Raw genomic sequence first — 17,045 nt, forward strand, 5'->3', positions numbered from 1 at the left:
CATGTCAGCCAACAGTCTACCATGTTTCCTCAAGGCCCACCACTGGGGGCATTTCCGTCCCGGAATCTGAAAAAGTGGGGGTAGTTTAGCAATTTAAGGAAAAGAAAGGGTGATGTCGCTACACGAGGTCTGAATATTAAATGAAAAGCGTCGACGTGGCAGCTCGGGGTGCAGCACGGTTCGATAAAAGCCCCCAACGAAGCGCAGACGCCGCGGACGCCCCCTGTATTACTGAAAAATAATAAGAAAGAAAAGCAGCGACAAAGAAATGAGTCACTGAAGACAGAGAAGCAGAAAAAGGGCTGACGGAGTCTAGAAGAGGGAGAGCGAAAGGAGAGCTGAGGCGAGCTCTCTTCTGCAGGATCAGTGGATCACGATACTCAGCAGTCAGTACTCTGTCTTGCGGAAGAAAGCGCTTCAGCTTCTGTGGATAGAATCAGAGGAGGATCTTAATTTCCCACCTCCTCTCACTGCTCCGAGGATTGGTGAGCCAAGTAGCTGTAACTTCTAAGTTTCTGTTGAGTTTCTTGCCTGATTCGCAAGCGGAAGAGTCTTTGTCGCCGAAATCTAGCGAAATGGCGACGGAGGAGACAGCGCTGCGGTCGCCACTCGACAAGCCTCTGAAGGATCTCACCGAGGAAGATATTTCGCAGCTCACTCGAGAAGACTGCCGGAGATTTCTCAAACAGAAAGGTTTGTTTCCGCTTACTCCCTATTTTCTGGCATCGGGGAAACCGGGCTGTTTTTTTTTTCTTTCTTTTTTTGCTTCTTTTTCTTTTTACAGCAACAGAAAGAATAAAGTTTAAGAGTGCTTGTGCCACGTGTTGATTTTGGATAGGTATGAGGCGTCCGTCGTGGAACAAATCTCAGGCGATCCAGCAGGTCATCTCTCTCAAAACGCTGCTCGAAGCCCGGCCGGAACCGGATAATCCCGCGCACGTGAGCATCCTTGGAAAAGAAATTCTCTTGATGTCTTTGTTTCCGCTTTTCGTTTTTCTAAATCCTGTGAGCTGTGGTTACTCCATTACTTTGCTTCAATTGTTTTGCAGTCGTTTTTCCCTCAAAATTATCTCGTGTTTGCAGGCTGCTTCGCCTTCTTCTCCGCCACCGAGAGTTCCAGCAAGCGTCGAACCGCAAAATCCTGTTTCCGCAAGCGAATCCATTTCTGGTCGATGCAAAGATATCACACAGTCGACTTTTCACGGCGACGCTCTGTCCGCTCCTCCGGCCTGCGATGAAGTTCTTCAGAGGTACCTGTTTCTTTCACTTTTTAACCTCCATTATTCTCTTTGCTTTCCGAAACTTCTCGCCGGCCGACTGTTGCTTTACCTTTCCTAACCGGAGCATTCCGGTTGTCGGTGCTCTGAACTAAGGTGCTCGACACTCCATGAGGTGTGCTCGACTAAATGTTAAGTGGTCGCTATTCTTAGGTGTCCTTTACTCTGCGAATATCGTACGGTTGAAGAAGCGCGTGTACGAATCGAATGCGTACACGCGATTAGATTGGTACGCGCAGTAAGAGTGGTAACTGTCTGCCAAGATGGGCCCTGTAGCCTGTATGCGACCTGGGGAAGAGGAACTTTAAATTCGATGTGACTTTGCAACTTGAACACTTGCGTAATTACATAGGTGATACGTTACGGTGGAAAGAAAGACTCGGTAGGTTTCACCATTAGTGTTATTGCCTGTTTTTCCTAAACGAGGAAGTAATCTGCTGTTTCATCGATTTTTTTTTTTATTACTCGAGGGTTTGGTTTAGTAAAACGATTCAGCAATTCGATAGGAAGTGCTTTAAAAGTGTGCCCTTCTAGTCAGATGGTACACGTCATGTGGTCGATGATACATGATTTTAACAAATATATGCGAAAATTGTGGTTAAATAGTTAGATTCCTGTTGTTGGTGTGATATCTTTAGGGTTTAGGGGCTAAGGGATTGCGCCTGTGCAGGGAACAATGCCTGATTTCCACTTAGGGGGGGTTAGTGCACATGACTTAGGACATGATCTTCATGCGCATTACGCAGTTCATGTCCTGATGTCGTTAGGGGGCGCCGAAATTCATGTCATGTACATGAATATACATGAATCACGAGTTCATGTCTCAAGAGTAACGGGCGGAAAGTGCTTTCCGCCCGATTTTGAGAGTCATCTACATGACTCTTGCGCAGGCTCTCTCTCGGCGAGCGGGGCTGTCTCTCGGGGGGCTCTCTTTCGCACACCCTCTCTGCCGTTTCATTTCCACAACCCTCTCTCGGTGTTGCCGCAACCCTCTTTCGTTCCGCAACTGTCTCTCGTTCCCGCAACCCTCTCTCGGTGTTGCCGCAGCCCTCTCTCGTTCCGTCGCCGGCCGTCGCCGTTGCCTACTAGCCTGTCCCTGTCGCCATCGTCGTTGCCCGCCGTCGTCGCTGGCCATCGCCGTCGCCTACTAGCCCGTCCCCGTCGCCATCGTCGTTGCCCTTTGGCTCGCAGCTGAGGAAGACGACGATGGTTTAATTATTTTTATTTATAAATTAATTATTTTTATTTATAAATTAATTATTTTTATTTATAAATAATTATTTTTATTTATAATTAATTATTTTTATTTATTTAATATATTTATTTTACAGTTACTATATTAAAATAGTGATTTAATAGTCATAATTAAAATATTGTTAAAATAAATATTTGATAAATTATTTTTGGCATAATTATCCGATTGCTATAGTTAATTAAACCAATAGTTTTAAATTTTGTGATAATATATTAATAATTAATAATACCTAAAATATATTATGTACAAATATATAGTGTGTTAAAGTTATGATTAGATCATTTTTTTCTCTTAAATTATTCATTTTTAGGTTAAAGTATATCATATGTTATTAATAAATTAATAACTCAACGTATTACTTTCGTTTTTGTTATTTATAATGTTATTTATTTATTATTTGTAATTAATCATGTAGTTATTTCATTGGCTCATGTAATTACCATATTAATGTACAATAAAATATCTAATTCAATTAATAAATATATTAGTATATTTAATTATACATTAAATAATTTATTCATGTAGTAATAATAGTTGTTTTACCTAATTTGGGGTTTAAGGATTATGTTGTAATTAAGTGCACTGTAAAGGTTTAGAAATTCTCTTGTTTTTTATGTTTTTCTCATGTTGGGGCACTAACACTGGAAACTGTTTTCCAGTGCACATGAAGTCATCAACACTAACACTAAGGGGGGGTTAGTGCCCCAAAGTGGATTCTTGAAGATCAAGTCATGTCCAACATGAAGATCATGTCATGTCATGTACATGAAGATCAAGTAAGAATTTGTGTTAGTGTTGACGACTTCATGTGCACTGGAAAACAGTTTCCAGTGTTAGTGCCCCAACATGAGAAAAACATAAAAAACAAGAGAATTTCTAAACCTTTACAGTGCACTCAATTACAACATAATCCTTAAACCCCAAATTAGGTAAAACAACCATTATTACTACACGAATAAGTTATTGAAAGTATAATTAAATATACTAATATATTTATTAATTAAATTAGATATTTTATTGTACATTAATATGGTAATTACACGAGCCAGTGAAATACGTATATGATTAATTACAAATAATAAATAAATAACATTATAAATAAAAAAACAAAAGTAATACATTAAGTTATTAATTTATTAATAACATATGATATATTTTAACCTAAAAATGAATAATTTAAGAGAAAAAATTGATCTAATCATAACTTTAACACACTATATATTTGTACATAATATATTTTATGTATTATTAATTAATAATATATTATCACAAAATTTAAAACAATTGGTTTAATTAACTATAACAATCGGATAATTATGCCAAAATAAGTTATCAAATATTTATTTTAATAATATTTTAATTATAACTATTAAATCACTATTTTAATATAGTAATTGTAAAATAAAAATAATTATTTTATAAATAAAAATAATTATCTTATAAATAAAAATTATAAAATAATAATTTTTATGAAGATAGTTTAATTTTTCCTAACTTAGGAAAAATTAAACATCTTCGTCTTCCTCAGCAGCGAGCCAGCGGGGCGATGGCGACGGGGCCGGGAAAGGCAATGGCCGGCGACGGCGGCGGGGGGCAATGCCGACAGAGGCGGCGCTCCGACGGTACGCCGAGAGGGAGAAGAGAGGGAGGCCGAGAAGCTCTGCAAATGTTTGACCTCCCGTGCTTTGCGGGAATGAGAGAGGGCTGCGGAAATGAGAGAGGGAGCAGAGAATGAGAGAGGGTTGCGGGAATGGAGACGAGAGAGGGCTGCGGAAATGAGAGTGGGAGCAGAGAATGAGAGAGGGTTGCGGGAATGGAGACGAGAGAGGACTGCGGGAACGGAGAACGGAGACGAGAGAGGGCTGCGGGAACGGAGAACGGAGACGAGAGAGGGCTGCGGGAACGGAGACGAGAGAGGGCTGCGGGAAAGGAGACGAGAGAGGGAGCAGAGAAAGAGAGAGGGCTGCCGGAATGCAACGGCAGAGAGGGTGTGCGGCAGAGAGATCCCCGAGAGACAGCCCCGCGCGAGAGTCATGTACATGATTCTCAAAATTGGGCGGAAAGCACTTTCCGCCCTTTACTCTTGAGACATGAACTCTTGATTCATGTATATTCATGTACATGACATGAATTTGGGCGTTCCCTAACGACATCAGGACATGACCTGCGTAATGCGCATGAAGATCATGTCCTGAGTCATGTGCACTAACCCCCCCAAATTCTTACCTGATCTTCATGTACATGACATGACATGATCTTCATGTTGGACATGACTTGATCTTCAAGAATCCACTTTGGGGCACTAACCCCCCCTTAGCTTGTGCAAGTTAGCGTTTCCAATTTTCCATTGAGCATTGAAAGATCACGGGATTGGCTCCAAGGAATTATTTTTTTCGATTTTTCTAAGAAAAGACATTCAAAAAGTACCAGGGACATTACATAAATGAAGCTGATGGTTACCTTTGGGGCGTCCTTTTGTTAAACTATGAGGGTAGGAGACACCTAACACATGTTCCTTGTCTCTACATTAACACTGGTACCTTGTTATTGTTACATGAGTTGGGGATATTCAACTTGGACTGGTTTGAGAGCTGTAAGCCAGTAATCCTTTAGTAAAAGAGTGAAATGGGCCCACAGGGTCACCAGGTTTGGTGATTTGGTGATTACCCGTCCGAGTGGCGACAGAAGGGGACCTACTTTTGGAAGTCGGGTGACGCTTCGATTGAGGTTTCATGATATCATATGGCGGTCGCCTGCTCCCTACTAGGCGAAAGCGTGATATAGTTCGTGATTCTTGTCAGAGTCACCATAGGTGGGCAGTAAAAAACGACAGCTTCGACTTTGCTGGGAGCTTCGTTTATTTACTTTTCTGCACACGAGTTTACTCTGCTGCTGTGACAAAAGCAACAGGATGAAAAGTGTTGTTGTTGAAATATAAAAGAAATGATCGGTAAAATAGTACATGTTTATGGTGGACTGGATTGATCTTCGGAAATTTGATATCTGGAAAAGAAAAGCAGGTTTATTCTAGTGGAAATTCGAGTGGTTGGTCTACATTGTCTGAGAAGCGATGCTTTAGAGCTGGGGTGTAGACGGGACAGAAGACGGATGAAGATTACTACCAGACGTTTTTGCGTGGTGTTTTTTTCATTTTGAGTGGGGGATAGGTGGGTTCCCACCGGTCAGCCATCATCTTACCCAATTAAACATTTAAGATGCCAGAAAACAACTATTTCTCGAACAATCTTAGTGGCTCTATTTGCGTTGTTACCTGTCGAGTTAGTGATCTATTTATCTTCTCTATGATGATGACTGATATGATCATTTACGTACCAACAGCGACAAGGCGTGCCTTGCAGCTTTTGGGTCGTAGGGCAGGCTCAAATACTCGACGGCGGGGACCACCCGAGTTTTTTATATGTTTGTATATGTTCGTTTATGATCGTAAATGCGTTACCCAAACGGTTGGCAAAAGCCAAAATCTATTTTTCAGATGAAGATCTGTTTTGCTGTTACTTGAGTTTTTTTACTGTTGCTTCATGAATCTTTGAAGCATTGTTTTAGAACGTTAATTTTAATATTTTGCGTCTCGGTTTCGTGACTTTTGGTTCCGTGCCAAGGCCTCCTTTAGTTTTGGTTTTTATATTAACGAGGAGTCATATTCTCCCCTCGTTTGAAATCACTGGCCACGAAGAAAAGTAGCCATTCGCCACTAAGGAGACATGTAGTATAAAAGTACCACATGTCGGTTTCGAGTTGAGCTCGGGGATGGGTTAATCGATAAAATTATAAACCATATAAAAAACATTCGGAAATCATTTTAAACAGTAAAGAGGATTATGCTTTTCACATGTATTGATCCAGTCTGTTTTCCACTTTTGTAAACTCTTCCGAGGGCCTCAACAGATCTTCTGCTGCAAACGACCCGGCAACTGCAGGTCAGATGACGATTTTCTACTGTGGAAAGGTGAACGTCTACGAGGGGGTGTCGTCCGAGAAGGTACGCTAGCGATTTAACTTTTCATGATTCGGGTACACCGTGGGTCCATCTATGAGAGGCCGATCTGGTCGCGGCTGAACATCCGATGTACGTTTTGATCGTATTTTGGCAGGCGCGAGCCATGATGCTTCTCGCTGGAAGCCCTGATTGCCCGCTGCCGATTGAAATGGCCCCTGCTGTTCGCTCTGTTGGGTTTCAGCAACTAGGTGACTGTGCTGGGTCAGCTTCGCCGCTTTTTGCTACTGCGACGTCTCGCGGTATGCCAGCTGGTAAGGGCTGTGATATGGGCTACGGTGATAAAGCAATATACTTTCAGTTTACTGTTGAAGATATTTTCAGTGATAGCTGATGGTGGACTTGTTTTTTCAATTGCTTTTGTGAGCAGGGACGGTATCTCATTTCCCTCGAGAAATCACGGAAGAGAAAAAAATCTCGCGGGAAGCTGAACTAGGTTAAGTACCGCAACCAAGCTGCCTTTATTAAACCGAAAGCATCAAACACCCTCATGCCACTCTGGAAATATCTCCAACATTTATGATTTTACAAGAAACTTGGGGTTGGCAGCCCGGTTGTCTTTCATATCTGATTCTGTTTGGGAACTTCTGTCAACCAAAGCCACCTCCTGGTCCCTGCCGTAGTTGTTGAGAAAAAAGGAAAGGGGGCAAGTAAGGTTCTCCTTCATTTGTTGAGCTGAAAAGCTGTTGCGGACAGGACTACCAACGAGATTACTACTATGATAACTCTGTTCCATTGATGGAATGGATATTTCTGGCATTAGCAAGCTGTCTAATGACTTAATTGCACGATACTCTTATTTTCATTTTCTTTTCTACTTCAATTATAATTTAAAAGAAATGCCCGCTGGAAAGCGCGTTTTTGTTGTTTCAGCGCTTTTACCTCCTTTGTGTGAGTTTTACAGGTTTAAAATTTTTTAATGTGACAATTGAAACGTATTTTATGTTTCTCATTTCCTTATTCTTGACAGAGGGACCCACTGGCAGAAAAGCGTCTTTACAACGATACCTTGAGAAGCGGAAAGATAGGTTGGTGAAGTTTTGACTCAGAGATTTTGAAAATTGGTGGGATCACTCAGGCCTATTTCCACGGCCTTTGACATGTGACAAGTGTGGTCCCCGCCGTGCATGTTACATGAGTAGGTTGGCTCTGACAGTGCCTATGGGCGATGGTACCATCGAGTGGGCCCCGTCTGTTCCTTATCAAGTTTACTCAGAAGATTGTTTTGAACAAATCATTGATCTTTATCCGTACCCATTTTCAGGGGCAGATTCAAAGGGAAGAGAAGGTGTAGTGTGACAACTTCTGGCATGGAAATGTATTTGAGCCAACAAGTCAGAAGTCAGGCCTCGAATGATCATTCAAGCAGAAGTGGCACATGCTCCCCCACACAGCCAAGACCGCCTCACACACCTACACGGTGCGGCTCTGTTGAGAATCACGTAAAGAACCTCCATCTAATTGTTGATCTCAATGATGATGGTAAAGACTCTTTTCCCGGTTGCCCCCTTCGTTAGCTTATACTGTGGAAGGATATCTTAAAGTTAATTTTTTATTCTGTTTAACGCTAGGAACTTTGAAGTCTGTTCGCGGTTAATAGCTTCTTTAATTTTCCTTTCCCAATAAACTGTTAGATGTATCAATGATGAATCACCAAACAAATTGTTGCCATGTGCTTAGTAGGGTGGTTCATTGAAATAGAGAGAAAGCTGGCCGGATTGGTTGTTTGGAAGGGGAAGGCCATTGGTGAATTATGAGGCCTTGCTGGATTCCATTAACTAACTTGAAATCTCATAAATGCTTGCTTTAAAAGAATAATTCTTATTGTACAACTGTCATTATATCGTAATAATGCTTTTCAACCACCTGTTTATGTTGCTTCCTTGAAATAAAAACCACTTGTATCATTCCTATAAATACATCTTTGATGACATGGATTGTTGTCTTGTTTTGTTGGTTGAAAAGAGAGAAGTTTAGACTGTAGCCCCAATGTTCATAATAATTTTGAATAAAGTAAAAATGTTCCCCAAAGAATAAACCGCAAAAGAAAATAGGAAGGAAAATTTCTTGGACATAACTTTGACCATGATCATACCCTCATGTGTGCACATGCTTAGCTGGTGTATGTTGGGCTAAATGGTACACTAACGAAAAAGAAAGAAGTAAAACGAAAAGAAGACAAGAATGTAGACTAAAAGTGTAGACTAAGGTATTCTTTCTTTCTCCACCATCTCCATGCCTATTATTGTATGTATATCCCACAAATTTAAAGAAAATCGGGTGCCTTTGATGTACCTTGGAATGCATTTAACAACTTTCAAGTGTGACTTTTGTGGTTGCTCTATGAATTGACTAACCATCCCATCTCTTTACATAATATCTAAGTGAGTAGTTGTCAGATAGCACAGATTGCCCATTATCTTCTTGTAGTAGGTGGGGCTCTCTTTTGCTCCATGTGCTTACTTGGTGAGCTTGAGTTTCTCTTCCATGGACTTGTAAATAAAATTATAATCCGACATCTTGAACCTTTGTAGTATATTGCAAGCATACATTTGTTGAGACACAAAAATGCTCTCCTCTGTCTGAGTCACCTCAAGTCCAAGAAACTAAGATACAAGTGCCATATCTATAATAGTGAAATATTGCACCATGGCTTCCCTAAACTCCTTAAATAAGGTTGGGCTGCCACCTTGATAAGAACTCTACTAGTGCAAGGTCCTTATCTTTTCTATAAGTGCATGGAAGAGTTTAAAGAGAGTGGTTAAGAGGGTGGGAATAAGAGAGAAGGGAGAAAGAGAAGTAACATAGAGCTAGTAGGAACAGAGAGGGGAAAGAGAGGCAAGAGAGATTTTGGAATAGCTTTGATTGACTTTTTCTTCAACCAACAACACTTCATACTTTTTTCAGTGATGCATTCTTTAGGAAACTCCTCAATCGATTAGAGTTCTATAATTGTATAATTTAAGAAGAGATCCTAAGAGATTGAGAGATTATAGGAATTTAAAAGACTACTTCAATCAAAAAAATTTCTTTCTATTCTAACAAGATTCCATCTTCAAGAGAGGCAAGTTTGACAATTCCTTTGACTAGTCCATTTTTACCTTTATGCCTTCGAGTTCCTCTTTTCTAGAAGGTGTTGATATTTTCTTAATTTTTTGGTGGAGCCACTTTCTATTTTGTTTACTTCTTCTTTTCTTCCTCGTCTTTGTTTCTTCTCTTCTTCCTTTCCTCTTTCTTAGGGGTGAACTTTTTAGGTCTCTATCACTTTTGGTGTAGTCCTGCGGTGCCCAACCTTAGGTATGGGTGTTGGGGTCGCCCAACCTAGTATGAGATTGGTATATGGGCCTAGCTTTTCACGTTCTATTAGTTCTGGTGCTTTTGATGTGTTGGGTAGGTACCTAATATTCAGTAGTAGAGCACGCACCATGTCACATGTTTGAATCCTAGGCGGTGACCTATGGAAAGGGCTACTTGGTGCAAGAGTGAAAGTAGTCCCAAAGGTGAAAAGCGCTCTCTAGTCTTGAGTGGGGCGCCAAGGACATTGGTGTTGAAGCATGGTGTATTATTATGGTCCTCTGGGTCCCAATGTATGTCGGGTTGGGCCAGCTTAGTAGGTGATAGGTTTAAAAGCCTATTTTTTCGCTTTCCTTCAGCTCTGGAGCTTTTGGTGTATTGACAAGGTACTTGACACACTTGTGATAATCATATGCTTATAAACATATATACAACATATTATGAATCTCTCCCTGTTTTGGCATACAGAGTTTTTATGTGGGCGTTTTTCAAACCTTCTCTACAAAAAATACTCTAATCCAAGTGTTCCAAGCTTGCAAGGTTTGTTTCATCACATAGAGCGTCTTCTTCTATTTTTACTCCTTGTGCTCCTGCCTGGTGAATATAAACCTCTTCTTTAAGTATTGCCATTAAGGAATGCAAATGGGACATCCCTTTGATGAATATTCCATCTCTTCTAAGCCGCCAATGTGAGGATCATCAACATAATGTCAAGTCCGTCAACTAGGGCCAGGATTTCAAAATAGTTTATACCCAACTTCTATTGGTTGCTCATCACCACCAAGTGCAACTTGAGTTTGTCAACTCTTCCATATGACCTATGCAAAGTCTCATATGCCAATATTCACCAATGGACTTCTTCTGTGGAGGAAGAGTGGTGAGAGCCCATGTGTCGTTCTTTTCGATTGATGCCATCTCTTGATGCATGGGGTTGATGCACCCCTTGTCTTTTGTAGCTTCCTCGTATGTTTGAGGGTCACAATTTACAAAAAAGGCCAAATTTACGATTTGTTCGTCAATGGTTTCAGTATCTTTATTGGTAACACAGTCCTACTAGTGTGTCGGAAGCACTTTCAATTGAATGTGTTGGCCTAAGGCGGAAATTGGAATTGTAGTTGTTTGTAGAGGCATTTTATCAATTGGACGAGCTGGTTGTTGAGGCACCTGTTGGTTGTAAACATGTGGTGCTTTTGTCTATTACTTGGGACTGGTCTCTTGGTCTAGTTCAGGCCTAATGAATGTCTTAGATTTGCTAGACTCATCTGAAAATGGACACAAGCAACTACCTCACCTCATAATTGATTACATTTTTGAGACGCTTTGTTGAACACTTGTTCAATGCATAAACGCCACAAGCAATTACCTCCACCCAAAACACAGGACATTTATTTTTCTGCTTGCAACAAACCATCTCCATGATTGTGTGGTTCTTCCTCTCTACTTCACTGTTATGCTGAAGAGTGAGCGAAGCTGTCATTTAAAGTTAAATCCGACATTGATGGAAATAGGGTTGCAAGATCTGGTCTGTGTGCAAGGTCTTGATCACATTACCACTTTGCTTCTTTACATAGGATTTAAATTAATTAAATATGAGTGTCCAAATTTCGTTGTGTAGTCATCAATAAATGTAATCAATACGTGTTCCCTAACGTAAATGAACCTAAATGGGATCATACAAGTCTGAGGGTATCAATTCAAGACGTGTTGTTGCATGCCAAATGTGCCCAAATGGAAAGATGGTCAACTATGCTTTCCAAGTACACATGTATCATTGCTAGATCTATACGCATGAACATGAGACATGCCCCGAACTATATTCTTACACTTTAGCAGTGTTAAATTATAAAAAAGTATGTCCAAAATGGTAATGCTATAGCCATGAATCTTCATGCACTATACTAGTTAAGCATGTGTCATATGAAACTTAAAGAGAGTATAGGTGGCCAAAATTCATGAGTACCTTTGTGAGCAACCCATACTTTATTGTCTCAGATTGTACATAACTCCCTTTGCTGTCTCGATTATGCTGTCTCTTTTATTGGAAATAGGCTATCATTGCTGAATGTAACTTCCATCGTCATAGAACTGACCGGTGATGTAAAACAATCCTCTTGCCCTATCATGTGATCGCTATAGCTTTTATCTAAGAGCTACAATTGTTCTTCTTTGCCAATGCAACCTAGCTATCTTGGCATCATGAGTGATCTCATCTTTCTTCAAACTAGGGTCATCTTATTTGAATAGCCCAAATTCTTTGCAATTAAAGCATTTTATATGGGTTTATCTTTTTTCTTGCACTTGTGATCCATAGAACTCTGCTTCTCACACTTGTGTTTACTGCCCTTTATTTCAGAGTTATTGGGTAACCTAGCCTTATTGCTCTTCAAAGTCAATTGACATTGTATAGGCATGTAGCATACTAAGTACAGAATGAAGTGTCATCTTATTCAAGTCTTTAAATTCGTCAATACCAACTTTAGGTTGACTTGTTCATAGTTCTAAGGGCCTTCTCCTCTAATTGGGTTTTGTTGAGGGTCTTTGCATGGTCGACCATTTGGTCAACTAATACTATAAGTCTTTTAAAATACTCAAAGACATTCTGAATTAAGTCCTTATCTTTTTCAATGTCATCTCCCTTGAAGATCTTATAAAATACGTTTTAGGCGTCCTAGGATGTTTGTGGCCTATGTACCTTGTGTAAGATGTTCTTCTCTGTCACTTGCATTGTGAAATACAGGGCCTTCATATCATTCTTCTTCATTTCCTTCTATTTCTTCTATTCATCTAAAGTTTGTGGTATGTCTTTCTCTGGCCCTTTGTAACCTTGCCCTTCCTCGTCTAATTAGGCCTTCATATCATTCTTCTTCGTTTCCTTCTAATTCTTCTATTCATCTAAAGTTTGTGGTATGCCTTTATCTGGCTCTTTGTAACCATTCCCCTCCTCATCTAATTTGTCTTGAGAAGCTAGTGGTCGTCATGGTAGTCTTATTGGCACGACACAAATCTAAGCAACAGAAATTCTTCCTAAACGTATGTAATTTAGGACCAGATGGTTGACCATGCATAGGAATTTCCTCCCAATTGTCCCGATCTGGTACCAGGTTTTTGGGCGTAACCTTGACTTGCTCGTGCCCTAACATGTGTATACAAACTTAGCAGATTGGTGCAGCAACAAAAAAGAAAAAAGCAAAGCTAAAAGAAGACAAGAACTTGAAGATGAAGGAGAGATTTTCTCCATAGGGTTCAGTTGAATTTAGGACCCCATGATTGAAACCTTGAGCAAGATGAGAGAAGGAGAAGAAATCAGCCAAGAACAATCAGCCAACTCATGGCTCTCAAAAAATTCTCCAAAAAATCACAAAACCAAGTAGAGTTCTTCAAACAACTCGGTTAATGGAGAAGCTTAGCAATAAAGTTACGTAATTAGATTTCTGAAATCTAATGGATAAAAAACCACTCATAATAGGCTCAAGAACACTTTTCTTCAACAGGAAAATCTTGTTCCCACAAATTTATAATTTTTTATGCATGAAATCTCAACATACACTGATTTTCATTTAAGAACTTGCAAATCGATAAAATTGCATTGGTAAACTTCTTCTAATCCGAGATGCATAATTCTCAATAATTTCACAAGATGAAGACAACAATAAGATCATCTCAGAGCCATCTTCTAAAGATCTGAAAACCAAGAGCATGAAGTAATAATTACAAGAATGAAAAACTTATCTCACATGCTTCAATCTTGCTTCACAAAGATCCTTCTATGAGTAGCTTTGATCCTAACTTCTTAGAGCATTCTTTTGACGTGGGCATCCTAAATTTGATGCTCTGATGCCATGTTGAATTTAGGACCCTATGATTGAAACCTCGAGCAAGATGAGAGAGGGAGAAGAAAAAGAGCAAAGAGAGAGAGAAAGCTCAGGTACAGAGTGGAGAAAAGAGAGAGAAAGACTTTAGGCTAGAAATAGATTCTTCCACGAGTTAAGAAGTGGAGAGCTTCATTAAACCCTTCAACCATGACCCTTATTTATATTATTTCCATTGCATATGAAAGGAAACTTCAGAGGTAAGCTAGGATCCTTAATTACATCAATCATGATTATCCAAATCTACATAAATCAAGGGAAGATTAATCAATTACATTAATTAAGGAAGATTGCTAAATCTTCCTACTCATTTGAGTAGGATTCTTGCTCGTGTGGTCATGGTGGGTCCCACCTTGTAACAGTTATAATTGTACTCTTTATTGCTTCCCTAACTCAGATAGCTCATAGAGACTTTTTTGTATAGACTATTGTTGAAGCACATTTTGCTCTATTTTCTGTGTGGAACTAAAACATTGAACCTAGGCACTTTTTCTTGGGAATGAAGCATCCCATTTCAAGGAATTTTAAGCACAACTAGGAAACCTAATATTCCTACTTCAAATAAAATTCTAACTAGGGCATGGGTCATGATTTCCAACAAAAACACTTGTGATGTTACACCAGGTTCTCTTGAAAGGTTGAAGCTAGTGTTTTGAAACCACCAAAAATGAAAAAAAGAAAAGAGAGTTAAGTTCAAGGGATAAAACTGAAAATGTTTTTTGGCTTTTGTGAAAACTGGCCTGCGTATTACCACCAATGACTGCCAAGTTTTAATGGCAATTGATTAACAAAAAAATACCTTCCTAGTTGACATGGTTTTTCCTTCAGTAGATTAGAGCTCATTGTTGATGCTGTGTGCAAACAAAATTAACTGGGAAAGAAAAATTACTAGTTTGAAATTATGTTTGTTGCTGTTCAAAGAAAAAATTTATGTTTGTTGGACTTTATAAATCTAGCAGGACGTTTTACATGCCTCTTAAATACTTCCGTTGGGCAGAGTTAATGCCCATGGTCATGAGTTGAGAATCTTCTATATGAACCAATTAACACAGATGTGCTACATGAATTCTGGAAACCCATGGAAATTCCAAATTTCGAATGTAGTTTTAGTTTTAGTGTTAAAGTAGTTGGAAATTAGAGGATCTAAAATCTATTTATGTAAAATTTGTTGGCAAATCCAGAGAATGTGAATCCGGTACAGTTTGAGAACCAAGTTCTGCACTATGTGATGCTTCCACTATCCAGGTTCACTTTGGTTTGAAGTGAATGATCTCTTTCATCGGGGAATAATCCATCCTATTGGCTGCACTCGATCTGCCCTTCAAGGTGGTGGCAGGCAGAAAAGACAGATTCCCTTTTCTGTTCTTGTTTTCATTCTTTTGTCACATTTCCTCTGGAGCCCAGTGGGTCAAGGGTCTATCATTTACAAGTAAGAGGAAATTGAGGAATATTTAGCTTACAAATAATTGATGCTTGGTGGCTTTGTTTTTGGTTCGATTTGGGTTTTTCCGGATGCTTGCATGTGTCAAGCTCATTGATGGTGCTGCCCTTCTTATTTTAAGCTTTTAACATGCAGAACAACTGATATAGCATATTGAATAAAAAGGTAGGCAATCACTATCAATTTGGAGGCCTGGGTGAAGGTTAAAAGTTTGTTTTCTGGAGCTGTTCTTGATAAGGCTCTTCACTGTTTTGTATTTGATTGAGCTCTTTTTTGAAAGGCATAGCTGAAACTGAATGAATGAATTTTTTCCTTTACATTTTTCTTGTATTGTACAGGTTACGATGATGTGTTTTCATCTTCATTTTGCTTTTTTTTTTCTGACTATCACCGACCCGTAGCATTAATGGTTTTAACAAATGAAATATAACTCCCATTTGTTTATTTGCCCCTGCAGATGTGCAAGAAGCTTGATTTTTGGCCACAATCACTTTATTTTGCAAGGGAAGACTATCATTACGAAAGCAGAACCATGCGGTTAGTTTGGAATCAACAATAGGAACTGCCTTCGTGTCGTTATTTTTCTCAAACCCTAGAGCATAGAAGGTATGGATCAGGAACCTAAGAACACAAAACTTCAGGATAATGATCTCACTACCCTTAATGAGCAGTTCAGATGCCTAATGACTCTTGAAATTGGGTCAGGTCTCATTCGAGTTTTTGATGGTACGAGTAGCAGATGCCAAATCTTCGAACAACTGAACATCTCTTGCATGCTCATCACTTAAAATTATTTGGACTCTGAATATTAAGGCTTTTGAGTATGAAGTTTAAATTGTCATGGAAATTCAAATGGTCTCAGTTAAAAGATTAACGAAATATGTGATCAAAGAGAATTAATATAGCAACATAACGACGCCAGCATTTTTTTTGTTTTTTTTGGAGAAATCTTCCGTTCTGCATTTAAGTAGCAGAGAGGACGGGGGATTATAAACCACAAGCAAATATGTGGTCTTAACATGAGTGACACAACACTTATGGCTTGAAATTGGATACTTGGTTGTAAGAAAACTAAAATTTCAAAATTTATAATAAATTAAGGCTATATTCATTGATTGGTTTTTTGAAGTATCTGACATGCTGTTATTGAGACCTGAGATGGTGATGGTCATCTATTTTAGGCTGTTAAATTTATAGGAAATATCATTAATTTATATTCAAATCCTTATTTTTAACCTTCTTTTGTTAGACATGATTCATCTTATTTCCTAGCATTTGTCAATGTTATTTACAACCTCAACTGTACTCGACTCAATGGTATCAGTCATTAATAAGTGGAACCGGGTGTATCTTGGCCAACACAGGCCTTCAATTTTGGTTCAAGGTTATTGGATGAGAGGAACGCGTGGTAGGGAGTCCTGCCTGCAAGCAGCTCGTCTCTCTTATTCCTAGTCCGTGCTCTTTTGAATGGGTCCGGTACTTCGCGTTTCGAGGCTTTAATAATGTCGTTAGCAGCTCCCAATTCCCGTTCTCCCATACTCGTTGTTCTGAAGGCATAGGATATGCTTAACTGGCAGTAGTCATGCATAATTTATTAGATCTTCTCGTATCAAGTTATTTCTACTAGTGACTGGTTCTACATAGTTTATTAGCAATCATTATAACTAAACTTTGAGTTATCTAACCACCTCTAGTTGCTTTGCAATATTTACCCATGAAGTGGTTCCTAATAAAGAAGAAACAACCTCTACCTTCCAACCTGAAAAATCAATTGAGTCCTCGCCCTTGATCTCCGGCTTGTAGAGCTTCCAATTCACACCGAAACTGAAATTGAATGAGGCTCATAGCAGATAATGGAAGAAGGCTTTCAAGAAATCGATTCAATTCTTGAACG

General features: G+C 39.4%; 1 protein-coding gene across 1 annotated transcript; it reads left to right on the forward strand.

Moving 5' to 3' along the window:
* Positions 1–209: 209 nt before the first annotated feature.
* On the forward strand, positions 210–15,979 carry LOC137934542 (protein TIFY 4B-like). Its single transcript, XM_068778949.1, has 9 exons — positions 210–693; positions 839–939; positions 1,084–1,250; positions 6,439–6,532; positions 6,645–6,801; positions 6,918–6,983; positions 7,518–7,575; positions 7,812–8,029; positions 15,609–15,979. The coding sequence occupies exons 1-9, from the start codon at positions 576–578 to the stop codon at positions 15,623–15,625; spliced, it is 996 nt and encodes a 331-aa protein (XP_068635050.1). The 5' UTR covers positions 210–575; the 3' UTR covers positions 15,626–15,979.
* Positions 15,980–17,045: the final 1,066 nt, after the last annotated feature.

Source organism: Aristolochia californica, unplaced genomic scaffold, assembly GCF_029961685.1.
Source record: "Aristolochia californica isolate CCGP_79_NKW_82.1479 unplaced genomic scaffold, dmAriCali1.0.hap1 SCAF_6, whole genome shotgun sequence".
NCBI lineage: Eukaryota > Viridiplantae > Streptophyta > Magnoliopsida > Piperales > Aristolochiaceae > Aristolochia > Aristolochia californica.

Coding starts and splice junctions, on each gene's coding strand:
- LOC137934542 (XM_068778949.1), top strand. CDS start 576: ATGGCGACGGAGGAGACAGCGCTGCGGTCGCCACTCGACAAGCCTCTG. Junction 940..1,083: donor AACCGGATAATCCCGCGCAC/GTGAGCATCCTT, acceptor TCGTGTTTGCAG/GCTGCTTCGCCTTCTTCTCC. Junction 6,533..6,644: donor AGGGGGTGTCGTCCGAGAAG/GTACGCTAGCGA, acceptor GTATTTTGGCAG/GCGCGAGCCATGATGCTTCT.